This window comes from Helianthus annuus, chromosome 12 (genome assembly GCF_002127325.2).
Source record: "Helianthus annuus cultivar XRQ/B chromosome 12, HanXRQr2.0-SUNRISE, whole genome shotgun sequence".
Classification (NCBI taxonomy): Eukaryota; Viridiplantae; Streptophyta; class Magnoliopsida; order Asterales; family Asteraceae; genus Helianthus; species Helianthus annuus.
This window is the reverse complement of record NC_035444.2, coordinates 124,026,293-124,050,228: the sequence shown is the minus strand read 5'-3', so window position 1 is coordinate 124,050,228 and position 23,936 is coordinate 124,026,293. Positions and strand designations below refer to the sequence as shown.

General features: G+C 36.8%; 1 protein-coding gene and 1 long non-coding RNA gene across 7 annotated transcripts; both read left to right on the top strand.

Moving 5' to 3' along the window:
* The first annotated feature begins 723 nt into the window (after positions 1-723).
* On the top strand, positions 724-18,482 carry LOC110895885 (TBC1 domain family member 2B). 6 transcript variants are annotated; one of them, XM_022143272.2, is made up of 8 exons: positions 724-858; positions 974-1,018; positions 1,542-1,718; positions 1,788-1,911; positions 2,023-2,081; positions 2,612-2,684; positions 17,725-17,779; positions 18,256-18,482. In XM_022143272.2, exons 4-8 carry the CDS (start codon positions 1,840-1,842, stop codon positions 18,261-18,263), a joined length of 267 nt encoding a protein of 88 aa, XP_021998964.1. In that variant the 5' UTR covers positions 724-858; positions 974-1,018; positions 1,542-1,718; positions 1,788-1,839; the 3' UTR covers positions 18,264-18,482. The 6 variants fall into 6 exon arrangements, with proteins under 6 accessions (XP_021998964.1, XP_021998962.1, XP_021998958.1 ...); XM_022143270.2 differs by lacking the exon at positions 17,725-17,779 and having other exon boundaries at positions 1,803-1,911; XM_022143266.2 differs by lacking the exon at positions 17,725-17,779.
* A 4,203-nt stretch (positions 18,483-22,685) lies between these two features.
* LOC118484890 lies at positions 22,686-23,638 on the top strand. Its single transcript, XR_004874868.1, has 2 exons — positions 22,686-22,935; positions 23,412-23,638. It is a non-coding gene; the product is annotated as an uncharacterized LOC118484890 (long non-coding RNA).
* Positions 23,639-23,936: the final 298 nt, after the last annotated feature.

Here is a 23,936-nt window from a genome sequence, read left to right as displayed (position 1 = left end):
TCTTTCGTATTTCCTCACCTTTATTTTCCCATTTCTCTCCTATTAATTGCACACATTTTTTTTTATAATTCTCTGTTTCCTGAATCTCTCTCCTAATATTAATGATTTCTACATTTCTTTTTTATAAAACGTTTTTATTATAAAAATTTAAGCTTGTTCATAAAACAATTTTATAAATTGAACATTTCTCTTATTATTCAATCAGTGTAACAACTAAAGGGGCATCGCTCTAGCAGTACCATAGCAACTTTCTCTACGAGAGGTCGTCACTTTTAGTCTTGTTCGTGAAAAAAATGTCATCTGCAAGCCTGAGTTTTTACCACAGTGGGCCTTCGGGCAGTGGTTTTCTTTGGAATTGGTGACGGGCCGGGTTACCAACGATGTCTGCAACCGTAGGCATGGGTGACATTTTGTTAACGAGTGTATCCTGACGGCCGAGCTTTGTTGGACGTTAAAAAGCCATTTAATGTGTTATATTGTGTTTTATATGAAATATTTATAGACTAATGAATCATTAATTTTTATTATATAATCAGTGTTATGCACGGGTCTATAAACTATTTATATATACTCTAATTTACAACATAACTATGCATATGGTGGTTGTACTCTATGCATAACATATGTTTTGTGCTCTTGCATGTTGTATCTTGTATAATGTTGTTTGTACATTGGTATTTTGAAACCACGTGTATCCCTTATATCCATATTTCTCAACTATACCTTTTTACTTTCTTTCTCTCTCTCACAATATAACACCACTGATTCACTCAAAATCACACTTCTGAATCACCAATTCAATGACCGAATTTCTTTGTGTTCGAAGTGATCAGCATACGGTGACATCAATAGTTACAGGTTCGTGATCTCTGCATCACATTTTCTTCTTTTAACATCAAACCCTAGGTCTTGATTTCTACCCTAAGTCTTGATTTCTTGATTCTTTACAACAAGATTTTAATTGGGTGTTTAGGACTACGATTCAGAGCAACATGTAGCGTCACCATAGATCGAGATGGTAAGTATTATCTGCCACTGGACTCATTGTTATATGGTTGGTTTTATTGTCTGATGCTTAGCAATGAACAGTCAATTTGTTATGTGGTTGGTTTGGTTCTGATCATAAGTTAGTTTGGTTACGTGCGCAAGCTCACAAGGCTCGGCTGAGAATTAGGAATATCATGATCAAAAGAAAAGCTCCAAATCCAAAACCCCCTCCATGGTGGTTTTCCTATTTCGCAAACTCTGAGCCTAACTGTACGAGATTAGGGATAAATCAAAGTTGTTATTTCTTAGGCAGACTTTGTTCTCAATGATTACGCAGTTGTTGTTTTAAACCCTAATTAGGTTGAAACCAGTTTTAAAACTAAATATGTGTTAATAAGGCTTAGTTATTTTCATGGTGTATAGTTTAAATAACTTACTTGTAAAAAGCTTGCCCGAATCCATTTTGACCCGTTTCCCAACTCGCCCATTTTGCCACATCTATGTTATGTATAGCATATACATATCTTATGACATGCAAGATCTTATTGTTGCAGGCATGGCAAGCCTTTGTCGGGGTGAACGAATGACGCGTGGAGAGTTACTACCAGAATTCGATGGACGTAAGCGATGATGTACCAGATTTGACCGAATCAAATTCACACGATGGAAGCTCAGGGGAAAAAATAGAAAGAGCTCATGTACCAGTAAAATGTAAAAAGCAGATTGAAAAGGTCACTAATGGTTGTCATATTCTTGTATATATGGCTATTTTTGTGTGTGTGAACTAATGTCTTTTACAGTTTTACCTAAGGCAGGATTTACCACGAACGTTTCCTGGTCATCCTGCGTTAAATGAGGAAGGTAGGAACTAGGCGGTTGCTTTTAGCTTATGCTCGGCGCAACCCTGATGTTGGCTATTGTCAGGTAACTTGATGATTAAAATCTTAATATTTTATAATAAGTGATTGATATAACAAATTCATTTCTTTGTTATATTTATTCTCATCTTAAAGTTTTTTTTAACAATCTTTGTAGGCAATGAATTTTTTTGCTGCAATGTTGCTGCTAATGATGCCTGAAGAAAATGCCTTTTGGTATGCATTCACATGTCATCTTTCATTATTGCTTTTAAATTTGATCAAACTAAATGCTGTTCTGTTTTTGGTAATATTACGCTAAAGTCACAAACTATTATAGTTGTTGGTTCCTACATGAATGCTGTTACTATTTGAGCAAGCTGTTTGCTGTCAACATTCGTATACCAATACTAGAGTTCATGATATATAGTTTTTAAACACACATACACATAATGGTGGTTTACTGGTTTCATCGGTGATATAGTTATGATAAATTGGCAAGAGCAATAAGTTTATTTATATTTACAAGTGGGAATATCATTTACAGTATCATATGAATATAATTCTACACAAATAACAAGTTAAGTAACTGCATCTCCATTGTTACTTCGAGTAATCGACATTGTTTCACCATACCGAGAACTAGAAGTCATATTAAACTTCTTATACTAAACAATTATCGACTAAAATTTTACCACAATTACTTTTTGGCATCATTAACGAACACCTTGACATATTACTTCAATTGGAATCTTTTCACTTTTCAGGACTTTGGTGGGTATGATTGATGGTTACTTTTACTTTGATGGATACTTTACAACCGACATGATAGAATCCCAGGTATATCTTTTGATCATCCTTAGATTTTAAACGTTTACTTTTCTATTTATACTGCATTTTATTGTGAATCTTAAGTAAATACCCTTATTAAACCGCCGGTTCAGTTTAAAAAAAACCCGGTGTTAATGAGGTCATTGCATCATATGAAAACACGTTTGTTTATTAATTTTGCATTTATTTTGTGTAGATATGTTTGCGGACCTGAACGGGTATTAATTGATTTGGTTTGCTTAAAAACTGATTTGGGCAAAAAAAAAAAAAAACTTTTTTTCCGGTTTAAACTGGTTTTAAAACCAGTTTCAAAGATCGAGAATGTTGACTGGTATACAAAACGTCGGTTCTGTTCGGGTTGAAACCGGTTTAAAAAAAAACTGGTGTTAATAAAACTTAGTTATTTTCATGTTGTATACTATAGTTTAAATAATTCGCTTGTAAAATGCTTTCCCGACTGGTTAATCTTTTCTCTTTATATAAAACTAGATGTAGGCTCCCTCGCCTTGCGGCGGAGGGCTTGGTTAAAAACTGATTTGGGCCAAAAAAATGTTTTTTACCGGTTTAAACTGGTTTAAAACCAGTTTCAGAGATCGAGAATGTTGACCGGTATACAAAACGTCGGTTCTGTTCGGGTTGAAACCGGTTAAAAAAACGGGTGCTAATAAAACTTAGTTATTTTCATGCTGTATAGTCTCAATAACTTGCTTGTAAAACGCTTGCCTGACTGGTTAATCTTTTCTCGGACCAGGTAACATTATTACGATCACAACTAGCTTAACATAAATAAAAATCTAGCCCCCGCCGCATCGCGGCGGGTTACTTTTCTAGTTATAATACAAAAAGAAAAATGGGAAATGATTATTTGTTTAAGTTTGGAAATATGACCGCCTAGAATTCATTGAAAAAACAAAAAAGAAGAAACCCATAATCTTAATGCAATATATGCATATACACATTTTGCTTTTATTTTCATGAAACATGAATTACAACAATTATAAATAGAATAAAATTGATTGTTTCTGTTAAAAAAAAAGAATAAAATTGATTGTTTGGAGTGATATAAATGATGTAGCCGTTAAGACAAAATATCCGAAGAAACGGTCACATTACATGCAATCCAAAATTCAATTATTTTTGAGGTAACATGCATGTGTCATTAGGGCAACTGATCATGGGTGCTTGATCGGGGTTGTTTTACATGTAAAATAGATGTTATTATATTATAATAGTTCATTTATTTATTACTATCATTATTATTCTACTTAAAAGTATCAATGGTAACGAAATGTAAAACCAGATTTGACTCGATAGAGGAGTGAACTACGAGTGAATAGAATAAGTAAATGTTAAATTAGAGGTGTAAAAACCGGTTTGTCCGATGAGATTGGCTCAGGTGACACAGGTAACCCAAAATCATTTTGTTTGTAATTTTTAAATTTGGTTTTAAATATATAAAATATTTATATAAAAATATAATGTCGACTTAGGGGCTGTTTAGCAACATCTGAATGGTTAAGTGTTGAACCAGTAAGATGTCTGAACCATTAAGAGTCTGACAATTATTATGGTAAAAGATCAATTGCATTACTTTGAATTTTGTGAGTGAATAAATGGTGATGGCTCTGTCGACCATATATACAGAAGGAGTCCACCAATTAAGCCTAGAATATGGTGGAAAAATATGGTATGAAATAAAAGGATTGACTACAATATATTGACCAAAATAATTAAAATATATTATCCCTTTTTACTCCCCCTCAAGTTGGAGCATGAAGATCTTGAATGCCCAACTTGTCGAGTAACGTGTGAAAACGTTGTGTTCCTAAAGGCTTGGTGAGAATGTCGGCAATTTGAGTTTTGGAGTCAATTTTCATGGTTTGTATCTCTTTTGACTCGATGCGTTCTCGAACAAAACAACAATCCATCTCAACATGTTTGGTGCGCTCATGAAAAACAGGGTTATTCGCTATATGACGTGCTGCTTGATTGTCACAAAACAAAGGAGTAGGACCAACAGGAGGGATGTTGAGTTCACATAAAAACCATCTTAACCATAGGATCTCACTAACCGTATTTGCCATGGCTCGGTATTCGGCTTCAGCTGATGATCGGGAGACGACAGATTGCTTTTTGGACTTCCATGATATGGGAGCTCCTCCCAAAAATAAGTACCCGGTTCTGGATCGTCGAGTCATTGGGCACCCAAGCCAATCGGAGTTGCAATAAGCTATGAGGCCATTTCCCCCTTCTTTAGGAAGTAATATACCTTGTCCCGGAGTTGCTTTAAGATACCGAAGGACTCGGTTTGCGGCCTCCATATGGCTACGTCTCGGATCACTAACAAACTGACTCAACACATTGACCGCATAGGCTATGTCGGGCCTTGTAGCTTGTAGATAGAGAAGTCTCCCAACAAGTCTTCGGTACTGATTTGAGTCAACACGGGGCTCTTCTTCACACTTTCCAAGTTTCAGATTTTGTTCCATTGGAAATGGGCTTGGTCGACAACCCATCATGCCAGTGTCTTCTAAGATGTCAAGCGTGTACTTGCGTTGGCTTAACACCATTCCTTGTTTTGTTCTAGCAACCTCTATTCCAAGAAACAACTACAATGGACCGAGGTCTTTGATACTAAATTTTTTGTCAAGGAAAGACTTGGTTTCTTGTATTCGGTTCAAGTCATTTCCTACGATGATTACATCATCTACATAAATTAGAGTACCTATAAAGACATCCTTTTCTTTAAAAACAAACAAAGAGTGATCGGCTCCTGTTTGTTTGAAACCCTTTTCTAACAAGGAACTTGTAAATTTTTGGTACCAATTCCGAGATGCTTGTTTAAGACCATAAAGCGATTTCTGGAGCTTGCAAACTCTATTATCATTTGGTTTCGCAAAACCTTGGGGTATCTTCATGTAAACATCTTCATGTAAATCACCATGGAGGAAAGCATTGTTCACGTCAAGTTGGTGAATGTGCCACCCTTGTTTAACGGCTATAGTTAAAAGAGTTCGAACAGTTACCAACTTTGCGACCGGAGCAAAAGTTTCATGGAAGTCAATTCCTTCCATTTGTGTGAAACCTTTTGCTACGAGACGGGCCTTATATCTTTCGATCTCTCCATTTGGCTTGTATTTTATCTTGTAGACCCACTTGGAATCTATCGCTCGCTTTCCTTTTGGTAGTTCTGCCAAAGTCCAAGTGTTATTTTCTTCGAGTGCCTTAATTTCCCTTTGCATGGCTTCTCTCCATTTAACATCCTGTACGGCTTGATTATAATGTTTTGGCTCATTGTTTAAAGTAATGGCCGCCAAAAAAGGCTTTATGTGCATTAGTAAATTTATCATATGAAATGAAATGAGCTAAGGGGTGTACCGTTGAGGACTCTTGAGTGGAGGCGGAATGCTCGTGGTCTATAGAAGGGGGAAGTTTGACTTCGTAGTCATCAAGATGTTTTGGATGAACTTTACTTCTTTTCTGTCTTGGCAGCTCAGCATTTTCGGAATTAGACCCATTTTGTTGTGTGTTTTAAAAACCCAATTCATATTGATCAAAATTATCATCATTTGTTGCTTGTGGGCTTTCAATGGGCTCGAAACTGTCTGGCCCTTGGGTGCTTCCTTCTTGAACAAAATTTGGTGAGGGGTCCACTTCATTCTCCATTTGGTCATCAACTTGCAAAGTGGTGGGCCCAATATGGTCATTATTTGTCTGAATGACTTCCTCCCATTTGGAAGGAAACATAAAAATGTCTTCCTTCTCAGGTGTATTGTTTGAAAAAGGAAAAATGTTTTCAAAACATTTAACATCTCTTGATATTATGATCTTGTTGTGTCGCGCGTCATAGACTTTGTATCCTTTTGTTCCTGGAGGATAACCCAAGAACACTCCCGGTCTCCCCCTCACTTCGAATTTATCACCTCTTCTCTCCGTGCTTTTGTAATAAGCAAGGCAACCGAAAACCCTCATGTGTTCATAACTTGGATCTTGGTTGTACAAGACTTCATAAGGCGTCTTGTTGTCGATCACATCCGATGGCAAGCGATTTATGACATAAGCGACCGTCAATATGCATTCTCCCCAAAACCGTGTTGGTAAGTTTGCCTCAAATTTTAATGCCCGTGCGGTTTCTAATAAATGTCGGTGCTTGCGTTCCACCACACCATTTTGTTGTGGTGTATGTGGACATGTCGTTTCAAGAAGTATTCCTTCTTTGGCATAAAAATCAAGCATCCGATTCGAAGTAAACTCACCCCCGTTATCGCACCTTATTCTTTTTATATTTTTCTCAAATTGAACTTGTATCATTTTGTGAAAATATATGAGGCATATACTTGCTTCATGTTTATGCTTGAGTAAGAAAACCCACACGGCACGACTAAAATCATCGACTATTGTTAAAAAATAACTTGCTCGTGTAAAAGATGGCGTGCGATACTTACCCCACACGTCACAATGCAATAATTCAAAAGGAGCACTAGCTTTCGTAAAGCTAATTGGAAAAGGTAACCTTGAAAACTTTGCTTTGACACACGAGTCACAAAAATCCTTGGAATTCAAAGAAACATTCTTAAGAAAATTAACATGGGATAGTTTAGAGTTTGACGGGTGACCCAATCTCTTATGCCACGTACCAAGACTTGTCATCATCGCGTGTCTCTTACTTCCCGTCATCCCCATCTTGTATAGAACACCTTTGCATTCACCCACTCCAATCAATGTCCTCGAACATAAGTCCTGCATAATACAAAAGTCCGGAAAAAATGTGACGGCACATTGAAGATCTCGTGTTAGTTTACTAACAGACAACAAATTGCAGTTGAATTTCGGGATGTAAAGGACATTTTTAATTGTCATCCCATTTTGCAAGACAAAATCGCCTCTACCCTCAACTGTTATAGCTTCCCCGTTCGGTATAGTAACGGGTGGCTCATAATTTCTTTTCGTTTTGTTTTTAAGCAAAGCGTCATTATAAATTATATACTCGGTAGCACCCGAGTCAACTACCCATTTACCTTCTTTGTTACCTGCCATGTTCGCGACGGGTGCACCTTCTTCTTCGGTAACTCCATCCTTTTTGCTAAAAAAGTTAACAAACTTTTGGTATTGTTTGTTGGTTAATCCCGGTATCGGGCTTTCTTCTCCTTCCACACAAGCAGCCTTTGGCTTAACGCTATCTTGTTTGCCCTTTCCCGGCCACCACTCGGGATAGCCGATACGCTTGAAACATCCATCCTTATTATGACCATCCTTTCCACAGAAGGTGCAATGCTCTATCTCGTCCGTCCCGCTACGTTTTGCATCCTTTTGTTTGACACGATTTTGTGACTGATTTTTATCACGCCTAATCGGTACATGCGCTTGGAAGGCAGCCGCATCAGAGGTTGGTCTTTTGGTTCCCGAAACGGCCCGCTGTTGTTCATCATCAGCGACTAAATGGTATGCAGCCCCAAGTGAAGGGATTGGTTGCATAGCCAATATTTGTGTTCTAATGGTTCTAAACTCGGGATCTAAACCTAGCAAAAACTCATAGAGCCTTTCTTTGTCTCTTAACTCTGTGAGTTTTTTCCCTATCCCACAAGTACACCCATCACAGTTACACCTTGGGACAGGAAGAACCGACTGAATCTCATCCCAAATAGTCCGGAGCTTTGTATAGTACGTCGAAACAGACGTACCTTCTTGTCGCGTGACTGTCAATGATTGCTTTAATTCGTACGCCCTAGGCGCACTTTCCTTCCCGAACCGTTCCCTCAAATCGACCCATATTTCTCGAGCAGTAGTAGCGTATTTCACGCTCGTTCTTATCTCTTTCTCCATTGCCGTATTTAGCCAACCTTTGATCATAGCATCACATCTCATCCAAGCCATGTGACTGGACGAACCTTGTTCCGGTTTCTTGATTGTTCCGTCAACGAAACCGATCTTATTCTTTGCGAATAAGAAATTTTGAATCTCTTGAGACCAATCAGTGTAGTTTCCATCGGTTAGAACATCGTTCACGTGCATCTGTCTTGGATACTCTGAAGGATGGAGATAATAAGGAGAATCATGATCCGAGACTCCTTCGTTCTTCTTCTCTGTTTTACCTTCATCACCTGCCATGGCAATATTGGGTCTTTTCTTCTTTATTTTGATCAGAGAGTCATTAAAACCGCTCTGATACCATGATAATTATTATGGTAAAAGATCAATTGCATTACTTTGAAGTTTGTGAGTGAATAAATGGTGATGGCTCTGTCGACCATATATACAGAAGGAGTCCACCAATTAAGCCTAGAATATGGTGGAAAAATATGGTATGAAATAAAAGGATTGACTACAATATATTGACCAAAATAATTAAAATATATTATCCCTTTTTAGAGTCTGTATGATGCTTAACCGTTCAGAGACAAATGTCTGACCAATTCAGATTAGAGGTCTTAACGATTCAGACTCTGTATAAATCTTAACCATTCAGAGACAAATGTCTGAACCATTCAGACTTCTGCTCGTTAAACAAACAGTCTGAACCATTAAGTGCTGAACCAGTAAAAGATCTGAACTATTAAGAGGATCATTAAGATGTAAACAAACAGCCCCTTAAACTAGTTAGAATTGAAAGCTAAAGTTTTAAACTAATATTCCTAATAGCAGTTTTATTATTATTGTTGTTGTTGTTGTCATTATTATTATTATATTATTTTTATTATTATTGTTAGGGTAAATTCTTTTTTGAGTCCCTGTATTTTATGGGTTTTAACCACTTGAGTCCAAAAGCAAAAAGTTTAACGACCTAAGTCCCTATAAGCATTTTATTTAACCATTTGAGTCCAAATTTCTAACACTGTTAGAATCTTTTGGATAACTATTTTTAAATGACCAAAATACTCTTATAATTAAAAAATAAAAAAATATATTTCTTTGTCTCTCTACCCATACCACCACCATTAATATACAAAATATATAATCTATTGATAAAATATTAAAAGTTGAAACACCTACTTCCTATCTGCATGTGCATCATTAATGAATTTTCATCATCAATTTCCTTTGGAAGCTAGTGATGGTTAAAAAAACACATATGAGGTACATTTACGAGCAGCATTGGTGGAGTTACAGAAAGCAGTAGCTTCACAATTCAAAAAACTGCCAAATTCAGAACTCTACTCAAGCGCATTGATAAAACCTTGAGGACCATTGAGTCACTTTTGTATGCAAATGGGAGATTGGCCAGAGTGCTGGACCGCCCCGAAAAAGAGACCAAAATGTTCATATTTTATCTGGAGAATGGTAAAGAAACAGCCCTCAACAACACAGTTAAATCCGTGAGACCATGAAATTCCCTCTTACAAAACAATATGAATTATGTCAAAGTTCATACATTTGAAACAAAAAAAAAAAATCAAAATAAGCAAACTTGAACAATAATTAGTAATCACTGGTCAGAACCAACAACACAGAAAAATTGGGAATAATTACCAGATTCAAAAGTTCACCTTTTAAACCACATGAATCAGTCATCATGAATTTAACCAAACAAAGAACATTTTCAGAATTCGAGGAGATTCGATCAACGCCACCAGTCACTGTCGGTTATCGTAGCCATGAGATTGCTTGTGGGTTTTTGTTGGGTGAATGGTTTCTTCATCATCGATATTTAACAGACGTTTCTCTTGATGAGATTCGATGTTCTTGATCCTGCAATTACTCAAGAATCCTAATCAAGATTTCTTGCAATCTTCTTGAATCAAACCTAAACAGACGTTTCTCTTGATGAGATTCGATGTTCTTGATCCTCCTCTCTTTCTCTCTACCCCTACCACGACGTCGGCGGCAGCAGTGGTGGGGCTGCGGCAGTTGCCGGAGTAGCTACGGCGATGATTTCTTGACCCTTGATTTTCAATCTGCAACAGAGATTGAAATTGTGGGTGTTACGGGTGATGAAAAGGGGATTTAATTAGGTTTAAAAGAGTGATTGAAATGGGGATTCAAGATGAAGGAAGTGTGGGGGAGATAAGAGAGACAGAGAAATATTTTTTTTATTTTTTAATTATAAGGGTATTTTGGTCATTTAATAATAGTTAACCAAAAAATTCTAACAGTGTTAGAAATTTGGACTCAAATGGTTAAAGAAAATGCTTATGGGGACTCAGGTCGTTAAACTTTTTGCTTTTGGACTTAAGTGGTTAAAACCTATAAAACACAGGGACTCAAAAAGTAATTTACCCTTATTGTTAAGATAAAAAATGACTAACTACGATAAGGTTTAAAACTTTGTCGACTAATGTGAGGTAATACTTTCAAGTTTTAACTACACAAGACGATTTGGACCAACTGATAAACAGAATTCTCAACATATACAATTACAAGTTTTGATGACGTAAGGGAATAGTTTTGTTAGGTGGTTCGCCACTTTTGGGCGGCCACTTTGACTTTTGTTTTTTTTTTTCATTTTTCATATAATAGTTATTTATATGTGATGCCAAATTACAATTTTATCCCAGGTGTAAAATTACGATTTCGTCCTCGATTCTAGGGGTGAGCAAAATGAAAAACCCGACCCGACCCGAGAACCGATTAAACATAAAATACAGAACCGATTCACTATCCTAAATATAGGGTCGGTTCCGGTCCATAGGTCCAAGTCGGGTTTCACCATAAAAATAACCGAGAACCGACCCGACCCGACCCTATTTTATATGAAAAATTGGAACCGATCTAAATACCTAGGTACTTGGGTTCGGGTCGGGTTGGGTATACTTTCGGTTCGGTTCTCGGTTATTTTCGGTCCGGACCTAAACTTGCTCACCCCTACTCGATTCAAAATAAAATTTTGCTTTTGTCCCTTGTTTAAATTTACGATTTTGCCCTTAGTTAAAAAATACAATTTTGCCCCCAGTTCAAAATAAAAATATGGTTTTGCCCTGAGCTAGAGTCCTGCCAGATTACAATTTGGTTCCCAGTTTAAAATTACGATTTTTCCCCCAGCTAAAAATTATGATTTTGCCCGCAGCTAAAATATTATGATTTTGCCCCCATTTCAAAATAAAAAAAAATGGTTTTCCCCTCGGTTCAAAATATTGTTTTACCTCCATTTTAAAATTACGATTTTACCTCCGCTAAAAATTGCAATCTTGCCATCGTTTTTTTTATTTTGGCAAAACCATGGTAGTGTTTTATTTTACTTTGTTGACTTATTTTTTTTATTCATGCCAAACAGCTGCCTAACACTCGATAATTGGTCCTGACAAATTATTGTTTTGCCCCCAACTCTAAGTTACACGCTTGTCATCGTTTTAGTTAATTTTTTTTATCATAACTATAACTATGGTACTGTTTTTCTTTAATTGGTTAACTTGATATGTCTTTTTTATATCATGTTATAGGTAGCATGTATAACTAACTGACATAAAGGCGTACATGTTATTAAACTAAGAAATACTCGGTTTAGCGCCCCGCAACGCGTGCGGCGCATAACTCTAGCTGCCTAACAATGGCTCATTAGTCTTGAAAAATTACAGTTTTGCCCTGAGCCCAAAATTAGGGTTTTATCATCGTTTTTTTTCTTATAGCAAAGTTATAATAGTCTTTTTTTTAATTGATTGAGAGTTATTCGGCCATTACCCACAACGCGGGCGTCGCATCTACTAGTTGGAAGTAAAAGCAAGTAGCCACCGCCAAATTCCTACTTTTATATTGGCGCAACAATTAAAGCAAATCGAATCTTTTATTTTTATATAGTTTTTAAAAAGGCCACCGTTTGTTTAATAATATTTGAATTGTTTAATAAAGAGCTAGCTACAGGAAAACATGAAGAGTAGTAGAAGACATTTAGAAGCTTCCATCCCCGTGGTATTCGGAATTAAATTTTTAGACAATGGTTAGCCACACCGATACAAGAGCTCAGCCAAAGGAGCTCGCATTGAAGGTCTCGCAGATGTGGAAGATAGCTCATCATATCCATTGCACAAGATGCCATTTCACGACCAACCTACTAATAAAACTCGCATCCTGACTAACAACTCCCCTGAGGAGTTTCACATCCGACACCGGCCTTCCAATCCCACTAGGAAACAAACCCTTTTACGCCTTAACTACATTGCACGATGGCCAAAAAACTTATGTTTTCTTAACGTCAAGTTGAAGCCCCAAACAGGGCCCCTTAGACCTTGATGATTTCTAAAGCTTTAGCCACCTCTTTAGCATCTCCTATAATCGTACCATCATCCAGAGTAACTTGCATGTATCTCGTATCTAGCGAATGAGGGGATGCAAAACTAAGGCAAAGAGAAGAGGCCCCTAGGGGTCTTCTGCTAACCCTGGTGGTGGATGAAATATGATCGTCTCCGATATTTAATCTAGCCGGTTGTCCATAAAGAAAATCCACCCATAGGAAAGTGAACGGGCATCGGGTCTGAACCTCTGACAAAAGAGCAGTTCTATCCACCAGGTTGAAAGCATTAGAGAAATCAACAGTAATCATAGCCAACGACCCATCCTGTCACACCCTCATAATTTCCACATGCGGAGTACTACCGCGAGACGTGCGACTGACCAGGATCCAACCACCAATCATATTGAACAAACATAATAATAGTAAATTAGTTTTCAATAAAGCAATACGATTAGTGACCATTAAAGTTTAAGTCCAAAGTTTTTAAGTTCAAGACAGTATTTTTAGGAAACAACGGAAGCATAGCAAAAATATTTCAAACATAAGTTCGCAGTTCATAGTTATTAAAACAACCCAACACGGGACAAGGCGACCTCTACACTTCCCCAAGCTGCAATCTCCTAACTTACTGTGTACCTGCAAAGCATGCAGTAGGGTATCAACATAAAGTTGGCGAGTTCACGAGTTCGTCCAGTTTTAATTCCATAAAACTTGTTTAAGTAGTTAAATTGTTAATTTAGTCATTTATACCATGCCACGGGGAGCTACCCCATATGTAAGCTACTAAACTATGTAATACCGAATACTTTGTGACCACACATTACGTGATTTGCCCCATTTGTCAATGTCTATCATCATTGACGGTTTGCCAGAGTCTACTAGTTCACGCCCGTCCTCAAAAGGCATGGTGTGAGGTTGGTGAAACCTAATAGCGCTATCAACTAATCGGTAAAGAAAGTAGGGACTTCGTGATAGAGTTTCGTTTAGTACGCTTGTTGCATCTAACATAAATAGTAATTAACTGAGCGTCCCACACAAGGAGATAAAAGTTGTTTGTATCCCGCACAAGGAGGTAGAGTTGTTTGTATCCCACACAAGGAGATAGCGTTGTTTGTATCCGTTTCCCAACCACCGGGAGAGCATGCTTTTAGTAAAAGTGGTGAACTCACCTCGGTTTGCTTGGTAGGTAATTTACTTGTTTAAACAGTTGGGCAGTCACGCCCTATAAAGGTTACCATTGTTAATAGGTTTGTATACAAGCAAATCCACGAATATCGTACACGTATCTAAAACATAGCATAAAAGTCAAACTGTTGTACAGCATGTAAGGTATGTGGACCTAAGCCCAACATATGAACAGTAAACAGTGTGACAACTGGCACCAAACCGGTAATTTCCGTACTATTTTAATATTATTTATTATCTGCAATTATGTGCTTAAATGTTAACATTGTCTGATTACATGCCATACATGTGAATTCATGCATGTTTTATACTTCAAATATTGCTTTATGCATTACTTTAAGCGTTACGTCAGAAAAACTAGTAAACTCACCAGTAAGACACACTGTGTCAGCATTTCTGTAGAAAGCAGTCAGACAATAGAATTAGGGATTAGGAATAGGTCCAACATCTAAAATACATTAAAACCCAAGTGTGGATACAAGGGTTCACATATAAACTTTCCGGAAGCTAAACTATGCACTAAAAAGCACCCGAAACTCACTTGAAATGCAGAATTCTGCATAAATCAGCAACAATTCAGTTATAATCAGCTTTTTAACACTATAATATCATGCAAAATTTATGTTTTATCGTCCAGAATAACTTACAAAGTATCGAGAATTGAAACTGCCACAAAAGGGGCTTCATACTTAGTGAAACTGCGCAATTTAGCACTTTAACGAACTGTAACGAAACGAACAACCGAACAATACCCGGGACATCAAAATTTGACTAGAAGTAATGTTTTTATGATATTAAGCTAGTATTGGTGCTAGAACACCTTAAAAATCATAAAAACCCCTAAACACACTTAAACTAAGTTAAACCCCCTCATTTGCACTTTAAACCCTTAACTTCCAAAATTTTACACTTTACCCCCCCTTTCACCCTTGTCCGGCCCCTATTGGCCCCCACTTCACTTTTGATTAGTTTATTTCTCCTTGTCCCCTTAATCTTATACAAAATCTTAATTAAAGATCATGTGTTGGAACTTTTTCTATAATAACCAAGAGTAGTGCACATTGTCCATTATCACAAAATTCATCATCTCCTTCCTTCCTTCTCCTCTAACTCTCGGCTCACATACACCACCAACACACCACCATTTTCACTTCATTACAACGCAATCCAAGGCCACTAGAAGGTGTAAGAAGCTTATCTAAGAAGGTGTGAAGTGCTAGAAGTGGAAGGACCTCACTTTGGAGCTTTTAACCACTTGATTTCTTCCATATTCATCTTCTTCATTCTTGTGCCACTTCCCTAGCCATTAGAGCTAGTAGTAAGCTTCTTGATCACTAAAATAGTTCATGTTTATGTTATGCACAAGTCTCACCATCTAAACAACTTAACTTTTAAAGTTAAAAATGAGAAGATCTAACATATTTATGAAGAAAACAAGTGATTATACGAAATTTTAGTGTATGTAATGAAGTTGTTGATGTTATATCTTGTGTTTATGTTTAGATCAAGTATGTTAAACTTGTTAAAAGCTTAGATCTAACAAGTTTAAGCATGGATCTTGAAGGATCCATGGTTAAACCTGAAGATGAACATAAAAAGCATTATGTGAACTTGAAATATGAATTTTTATGCACAATCTTGAAATTTTGAAGTAATAAAGTGTGTGTAGAACTAATTTTTGAAACTAAAACTCATGGAAAGTTTGTTAAAAATTTGACATAAAGCTTGTTTATGTAAGATCTAAAGTTATTAAACATGGATCTTGAAAGATCCATGGTGAAACATGGTGTTAAAAATAATGATCTTTCTAATAAACGTAAAACTAGTTTTAGAAACATGATTTACAAACTTTGAAACCATTAAACTCATGGATGAGTTGGTTAGTAAAATAAAGTCTCATAAAAGTTTGTTTAAAGTACTAAAGAACACTTATTTTTGGAAAGATCATAATATGTTAGGTGTAGATCTAAAATACTACACATTTCTAACAAGAATCAAATTCACCATGATGTTTCATATGAAGAAATTTCTGTATTTTGTTGATGATTATTGTTGAAAATTGGTTTGGTGTTAAAAAGAAAATAAACACATGTTTTGAAAACATGGGAAACGTCCATTTTTATGGGAAAGTATGTCAAAATTTTTATAAAATTTTGACACTTAGAAAATATAAGTTGTGGTGAAACTTATTCCCCAAAAATTCACCTAAAAATATTGACCAAGGTTTCCTTAAATTTTGTGTAAAATTTCAAGTTAAGAAATGGTGATTTCTTCAAGTTAAAATTCATATTAAGTATGTATATTTTTAGGGAAAAATATATATATTTAGTGATCACCAAATTTTGTGCTAAGTGTATATTATGTGTAATATATGTAGTAGTGTATTAAGGACTTGAAAATACACTAAATACTCCCATGGAGTATAAATACAAAAATACACATACAAATAAAAGAGAATACTTGAGTATACAAGTATACAAAAATTCCTCACAGTGAAGTATATGGACAAATACAAGAAAATATATTTATGAAAATATGTTCCTCAACATATTATTGAATTTGGACACTATGGACTTAAATATATATTTTTGGAAAAAGATATATAACCTATACCAAGTATTGGAATTTATACAAAAATCGGGTGGATATCAAGAATAACTATATATATATTTTATGGATTAGGATCAAATACAAAGGATCCTAATTGTACGAATGGTACAAAGGCTCCTAAAAAAACCCATTACACAAAAAAAACAAACAAACTTAAACATCCACCACCACCCAAAAACCTAAACCCCCACCCCACCCACCCCTCCTCCATCACCCACCAATTTTTTTTTTTTTTTTTTTTGCCGAGGGGGTGGGGGGTGAGTGTTTGGTTTTTTTTTAGGTTTTTTGAGGGGTGGGGGGGGGGGGTTAGGTTTTTGGGGGTGGGGGGTTAGGTTTTTTGGAGGGTTTTTTGGAGGGTTTTTTGGGTGAGGTATAGTTTTTTTTTGTTTTTTTTTTTGCCGCGGGGTGGGGGGGGGTTTAGGTTTTTGGGTGGTGGTGGTGGTGGTGGGGGGGGGTGTTTAGGTTTTGGGTGGTGATGTAGTGAGTTTATTTTTAGGTTATTGGACACTTGTCACTCTATAAATCGTTCTTACACTTCTTACAATTATGAGTTTTTGTAGAATAACTTGACCCATATTTTATAGCATGACAAAATATATATATTTCTTACCAGTCTTAAAAATATATTATTTTTAAGAGATATAATTCCGGAAAGTAATAAAAATCAAAATGTAGATTTTTGGTGAAAAATACAAAATACACAAGTATTTACATAAAATACAAGTACACTTTCCTAAGAATACTTGTACAAAAATAATATTGAAAATATTATTTCACAAAATACTTATATTTATTTTTGGAAAATAATATAAGTAACACAAATGAAAGGTTAAAAATATAAATTATTTTTAACACTTATTACCTTGAGAAAGACTTTATAAATGAATATATATTTGAGAAGTGAAATATATATTTACAAATAAACAATAGATACTCAAAGTGTAAGAACATGACAAACGGGCGAGACCCGACAAACAAGGGCACAACCCTCACTAAGTACGAACGTATAAAGAACATATACATAAACAAAAAATGGTGACTTGTACTCGTGTGATACAAGTCTAGTGACTAACATTAATAGAACACGTATAGGTCACGACGCTACGAAACCAACCGGTGAAGTTTACGACGCAGGACACGCAAAGTTGTGAGTTCATTTCCCCACTTTTAAACTTTTACTTGTTTTCTAAACTTGGGGAAAATACATGTACTGTGGTATGTTGAATACAAAAACTAAGGAATGATACATAGATCATGTGACGTATAGGGTGCCATAAGCACCATTAATCAGTTACATACCAAGACCGCGGAACAAAAGGTTAGATCTAATAGGCTTCAGGCAACCACACTCTTGACCACTATTTTACCAAGAAGTGCTTTTGTGTCTCTAGTCGTGAATCGACAAGTAATAATGCCTATGGATTGGATGCTTCCTATGTCGTTACACATGTTAATGGCATTGCAAACCATTAGCGATCTCGATTTCCTTACATTTACAGAAATACTTATTTTAGCAATTACATACCATGTTTTCTACAACGAATGCTTAAATGTTTAAACAAAACTGCATGAATTCACACCAACATTATGTTGACGATTTTCCAAAACTTACATGTATTTCAGGTAACTAAGGTGGATGTACGTGCGGTCTTACTCTTGCTTCTGGATGTCGTTTATGATTTTAGCTATGTTATGTCAAGACTCCTGTGCCTATTTTGTGGGATTTGGTCATTATATTCCACCCTGTGTGGTGATATAATAATCAAAGCCTTGATGTTCGTCTTTTAAATAAAGTTGTAAACTTTTAAAACAATTATTAGTCATGTGATGTAAACACTTATCTTGAACTATGTTTTGAATGTTTAATGCCAATGGCAGTTGGAGTTATTTTATGAGCATGTAGTATGTTTACCATTTGTATGCAATGAGAACCTTTCAAGATCACACCTTGTGCTTCCGCCTTAGAAAGGGGTGTGACAGATTGGTATTAGAGCTGCGATTGTAGTGAACCATGATTCCTTCTCGAGTCTAGACTATAATCTTTAGGATCCTCTCACAAAAATAATTTTTCAAAAGTTTTCATTGCATAAAACTTTCACCGACATCCACTACCTGAAACTGTTTTTAAAGAGTCAAGTAAGGACACTACGAGACTTAGGGTGCACTGGAGTAGCACTTGTCTTTAACTAGGAATTACTTGCAACAATGTGTATAATTACTTGTATATTAATTAAGTACTAATTAATATATACATATACCATGAACAAAATATTACAGGTACACATGACTTCGTCTGAAAGCAGCAACCTATCCGAAGGAAGTGACCCGATGATGATTGTCTCTGACGACGAGATTTCTTCAGCACAGGAGACGTTCACGTCTGACTTCGAGACCAACCCTGAGATGATAACCGATGATGACAATCTCGACGATGTCTTAGCTTTACCTTTACCCCTCCATGGCCAGTTGATCATCGGACATCCCAATGGAGAGCATCTCGTTGAACCTATTCCCATTCATGCTATTCCTTTTGCCGTCATCCCTGCTGAGGACTGGCCTTTCGTTGACGACCTGGATTATAGTGTGGCCTCTCCTGTTATGTTCGTTGTCGATATTCTTTCCGATTCTGACCTTTAGTCTGATGTTGATTCCTTCGATTCAGTGATATCTTCGGCCCTTTTTGCTGCTGGGCTGGGAGTTTACCCGACTGGTGATGATTATGACACTATGTGTTGGTGCATGGATGTTTGTAACTTCGTCTTTATCGAGTCTTGTATTGTATTAGATAGTTCAGGGCACGGAAATTGAGATCAGGACGCTAATTGAAACGGCTAGGACGACGCTTGCTGATTCAAAGCTACCAGTAAATTTTTGGGCAGAAGCAGTATCAGCCGCTTGCTATACGCTCAACCGGGTTCTCACTGTCAAGAAATTCAACAAGACATGTTTCGAGTTGATCAACAACCGCAAGCCGAACTTAAAGTATTTTGAACTGTTTAGGTCTCCCTGCACTGTTCTAGAGCCTTTTGGTAAATTTGGTCCAAAGAGCATCGAAGGGATTTTTGTGGGTTACTCAAGTCCACTAAGACGTGTCTTTGTTCCAAGCTTAAAACAGATCATCGAAGCATCGAATGTTGAGTGTCAAGGTTACACAATGCCACCGTAGAATCCAGGAGACTCATGGCGATTTAATTACGATACTTTGTGGGATTCATTTGACATGGAAGAAGAAACAGAGGAAGAAATGGAGTTCTTTGATGAGTTGGATATTCTACGAGAGTATGATTCATCTCAAGAAAGGTTTCCAGCTGAGTACTCTAGGCGACCATAACAAACTTCAAATGATGATGAAGCTGGTCCAAGCAATGCTGGTGAACATGATGATATTCAACAATCTTCAGAACAAGAACATGCTCCTGATAATCCGACGGCAGTTAATGAGAATTTAGAATCTGATAACATGCCAGTATTTGATCGTGGTGATTCAGATTCTGAGGGGGAGCAGATCCAGATTTCAAGTCAAACAAATCCAGTTGGTGAACAAGATGTAAAACAGAATATCACTAATTTGGAAGGCGAGGTAGATGTTCCAGGCGAGGTGATGCCAAGAACTCTTTCATACCATCCAGAGGAGTTGATTATTGGAGAATTGCAGTCAGGCGTCCGCACAAGACGACAAATTGACCAAGGCCTTACTTGTTTTTATTCTACAGTAGCACCTTGCAAACTGAGTTTTCACTAAGTTGTTTTATTTCGCAGATTGAACCGCGAACTTACAAAGAGGCGCTAACTGAAGATTCTTGGGTCAATGCTATGCAAGAAGAGTTGAGTCAGTTTGAGAAGTTAGGAGTGTGGAAATTGGTAGATTTGCCTGATGGTCACAGGAAGATTAACACAAAATGGGTGTTTAAATGCAAGAGAGATGATCGAGGAGTTATTATTTGAAACAAAGCTCGACTCCTAGTCCAGGGCTTTAGTCAATAGGAGGGTATAGATTTCACTGAAGTATATGCTCCCGTGGCTCGACTAGAAGCGATTAGAATCTTTCTGGCATTTGCATCGTGGAAGGGATTTAAAGTTTTTTAGTTAGATGTGAAATCGGCTTTTCTCTATGGGAAGGTTAAAGAGGAGGTATATGTCGGACAGCCACCGGGCTATACCGACCCAATCCACAAAGACAAGGTTTACTTACTGGATAAGGTGCCGTATGGTTTACACCAGGCCCCGAGAGCTTGGTACGAGACATTGTCTCAACACTTGCTAGCCAACAGCTTCATCCGTGGAAAGGTGGATGCCACTCTCTTCACCAAAGAGGACGACGGACATCTTCTGATAGTTCAGATATACGTGGATGACATCATATTTGGGTCAACGAACGAAAGTTTATGCAAAGACTTTGAAAAAGTTATGAAGCAAAAGTTTGAAATGTCATCGATGGGGGAGATGAAATTCTTCTTGGGACTTCAAGTTGATCAACTACCTGAGGGAATTTTCATACACCAGACGAAGCATGTTCATGATATCTTAGAGAAATTTGGGATGTCAGGATCTATTCCAGCGTCAACCCCTTTAGCAACGAATCATGGGATAAACCCAGATCTCACCGGAGATAGGGTAGATGAAACGATGTATCGTTCCATGATCGGATCGTTGATGTACTTAACTGCTTCAAGACCCGATATCATGTATCCTACTTGCCTCGCAGCACGGTTTCAGTCAAGCCCTAGAGCTTCGCACATGGTGATTGTGAAACGGATATTACGCTACCTGAAAGGAACTCCATCATTGGGGTTGTGTTATCCAAAAACAGGCGATTTCACACTCGAAGGGTATTCTGACTCCGACTACGGAAGCTTCAAAGTTAATGCAAAATCAACAACTGTGGGATGTCAGTTCTTTGGACCACGATTGGTCACCTGGGAATGTAAGAAGCAGACCTCTGTGGCTCTATCCACATGTGAAGCTGAGTATGTATCTGCTAGCAGTTGCTGCTCTCAGATCTTGTGGATCCAGCAACAGATGCGCGACTACGGTTTGCAATTTCTTAACACCCCTATCTTTATTGATAATGAGGCTGCAATAAATATTACAAAAAATCCTGTTCATCACGCTAAAACGAAACATATCGAAATTCGTCATCACTTCATCCGAGATTGCTTCGAGAAGAAGTTGATACGAATTAAGAAAATCCACACTGACGAACAGAAAGCTGATTTACATACCAAAGCATTTGACAAAACTCGTTTTAAATATCTTTTAAAACTAAATGGTATGAAGCTTTTATCGGTGTCGGATGGGATTATTGGCGTTGATGAGGATAACATTGTAGATGATGATGTTGAGAAACAATCTGCAATGGTTTGTCGATTTTTTACTTGTTTTGGTATTTAGGGGGAGTAGATTATTTTCAGAAAATATAAAAACAGTAAAAAATTTCAAAAATACAAAAACAGTAAAAAATTTCAAAAATCCAAAAACATGAAAAAATTTCAAAAATCCAAAAACAATAGAAAACTGAAAAAGAGCTTGTGTAAAAAGGGAAAATGATAGTACATCGGCTTGACAGTTACGGTACGTTAAAGATTTGTAAGGTTTTTAAAGTTTTTAAACAGTCTCGCTGATGATGTGTCGATAGGTTTTTATACATTTAGTAAATCTTGTTTGGGATATAAACCTAAAATTCAAACTTGCTTATTTTGTGGGGAACAAATCTTGGATATATAGGTAACCCTTGAAATCTTGTTTGAAGGGTCCCTCTTTCTGAGATACTAGGTCTTTATACTCAGTGATATCTGGGGTATTATCCCGAGACTTCTGATTTTGCGGAAGCAATGGCCTAGTCCCCTTATAATACTTTGCACTTACTTGAAATATAGCACCGCCCCCAGTACAAAAAATGATGAAACATTGCAAAATGCTAATCATGTGCTGTTGAAGAAAAGATTCTCTAAAGGGAACACACCAAAAGACGAGCCGTCATCTCTTTGCTGAACGTAAGTTCTGACCTGAGCTCTCACGGTTTCGCATTTAACCCTTTACAAATATATATTTGAGAAGTGAAATATATATTTACAAATAAACAATAGATACTCAAAGTGTAAGAACATGACAAACGGGCGAGACCCGACAAACAAGGGCACAACCCTCACTAAGTACGAATGTATAAAGAACATATACATAAACAAAAAATGGTGACTTGTACTCGTGTGATACAAGTCTAGTGACTAACATTAATAGAACACGTATAGGTCACGACGCTACGAAACCAACCGGTGAAGTTTACGTCGCAGGACACGCAAAGTTGTGAGTTCATTTCCCCACTTTTAAACTTTTACTTGTTTTCTAAACTTGGGGAAAATACATGTACTGTGGTATGTTGAATACAAAAACTAAGGAATGATACATAGATCATGTGACGTATAGGGTGCCATAAGCACCATTAATCAGTTACATACCAAGACCGCGGAACAAAAGGTTAGATCTAATAGGCTTCAGGCAACCACACTCTTGGCCACTATTTTACCAAGAAGTGCTTTTGTGTCTCTAGTCGTGAATCGACAAGTAAAAATGCCTATGGATTGGATGCTTCCTATGTCGTTACACATGTTAATGGCATTGCAAACCATTAGCGATCTCGATTTCCTTACATTTACAGAAATACTTATTTTAGCAATTACATACCATGTTTTCTACAACGAATGCTTAAATGTTTAAACAAAACTGCATGAATTCACACCAACATTATGTTGACGATTTTCCAAAACTTACATGTATTTCAGGTAACTAAGGTGGATGTACGTGCGGTCTTACTCTTGCTTCTGGATGTCGTTTATGATTTTAGCTATGTTATGTCAAGACTCCTGTGCCTATTTTGTGGGATTTGGTCATTATATTCCACCCTGTGTGGTGATATAATAATCAAAGCCTTGATGTTCGTCTTTTAAATAAAGTTGTAAACTTTTAAAACAATTATTAGTCATGTGATGTAAACACTTATCTTGAACTATGCTTTGAATGTTTAATGCCAATGGCAGTTGGAGTTATTTTATGAGCATGTAGTATGTTTACCATTTGTATGCAATGAGAACCTTTCAAGATCACACCTTGTGCTTCCGCCTTAGAAAGGGGTGTGACAGATTGGTATTAGAGCTGCGATTGTAGTGAACCATGATTCCTTCTCGAGTCTAGACTATAATCTATAGGATCCTCTCACAAAAATAATTTTTCAAAAGTTTTCATTGCATAAAACTTTCCCCGACATCCACTACCTGAAACTGTTTTTTAAAGAGTCAAGTAAGGACACT

Coding starts and splice junctions, on each gene's coding strand:
- LOC110895885 (XM_035980973.1), top strand. CDS start 1,840: ATGAGGAAGGTAGGAACTAGGCGGTTGCTTTTAGCTTATGCTCGGCGC. Junction 1,912..2,022: donor CTGATGTTGGCTATTGTCAG/GTAACTTGATGA, acceptor CAATCTTTGTAG/GCAATGAATTTTTTTGCTGC. Junction 2,082..2,611: donor CCTGAAGAAAATGCCTTTTG/GTATGCATTCAC, acceptor TTCACTTTTCAG/GACTTTGGTGGGTATGATTG.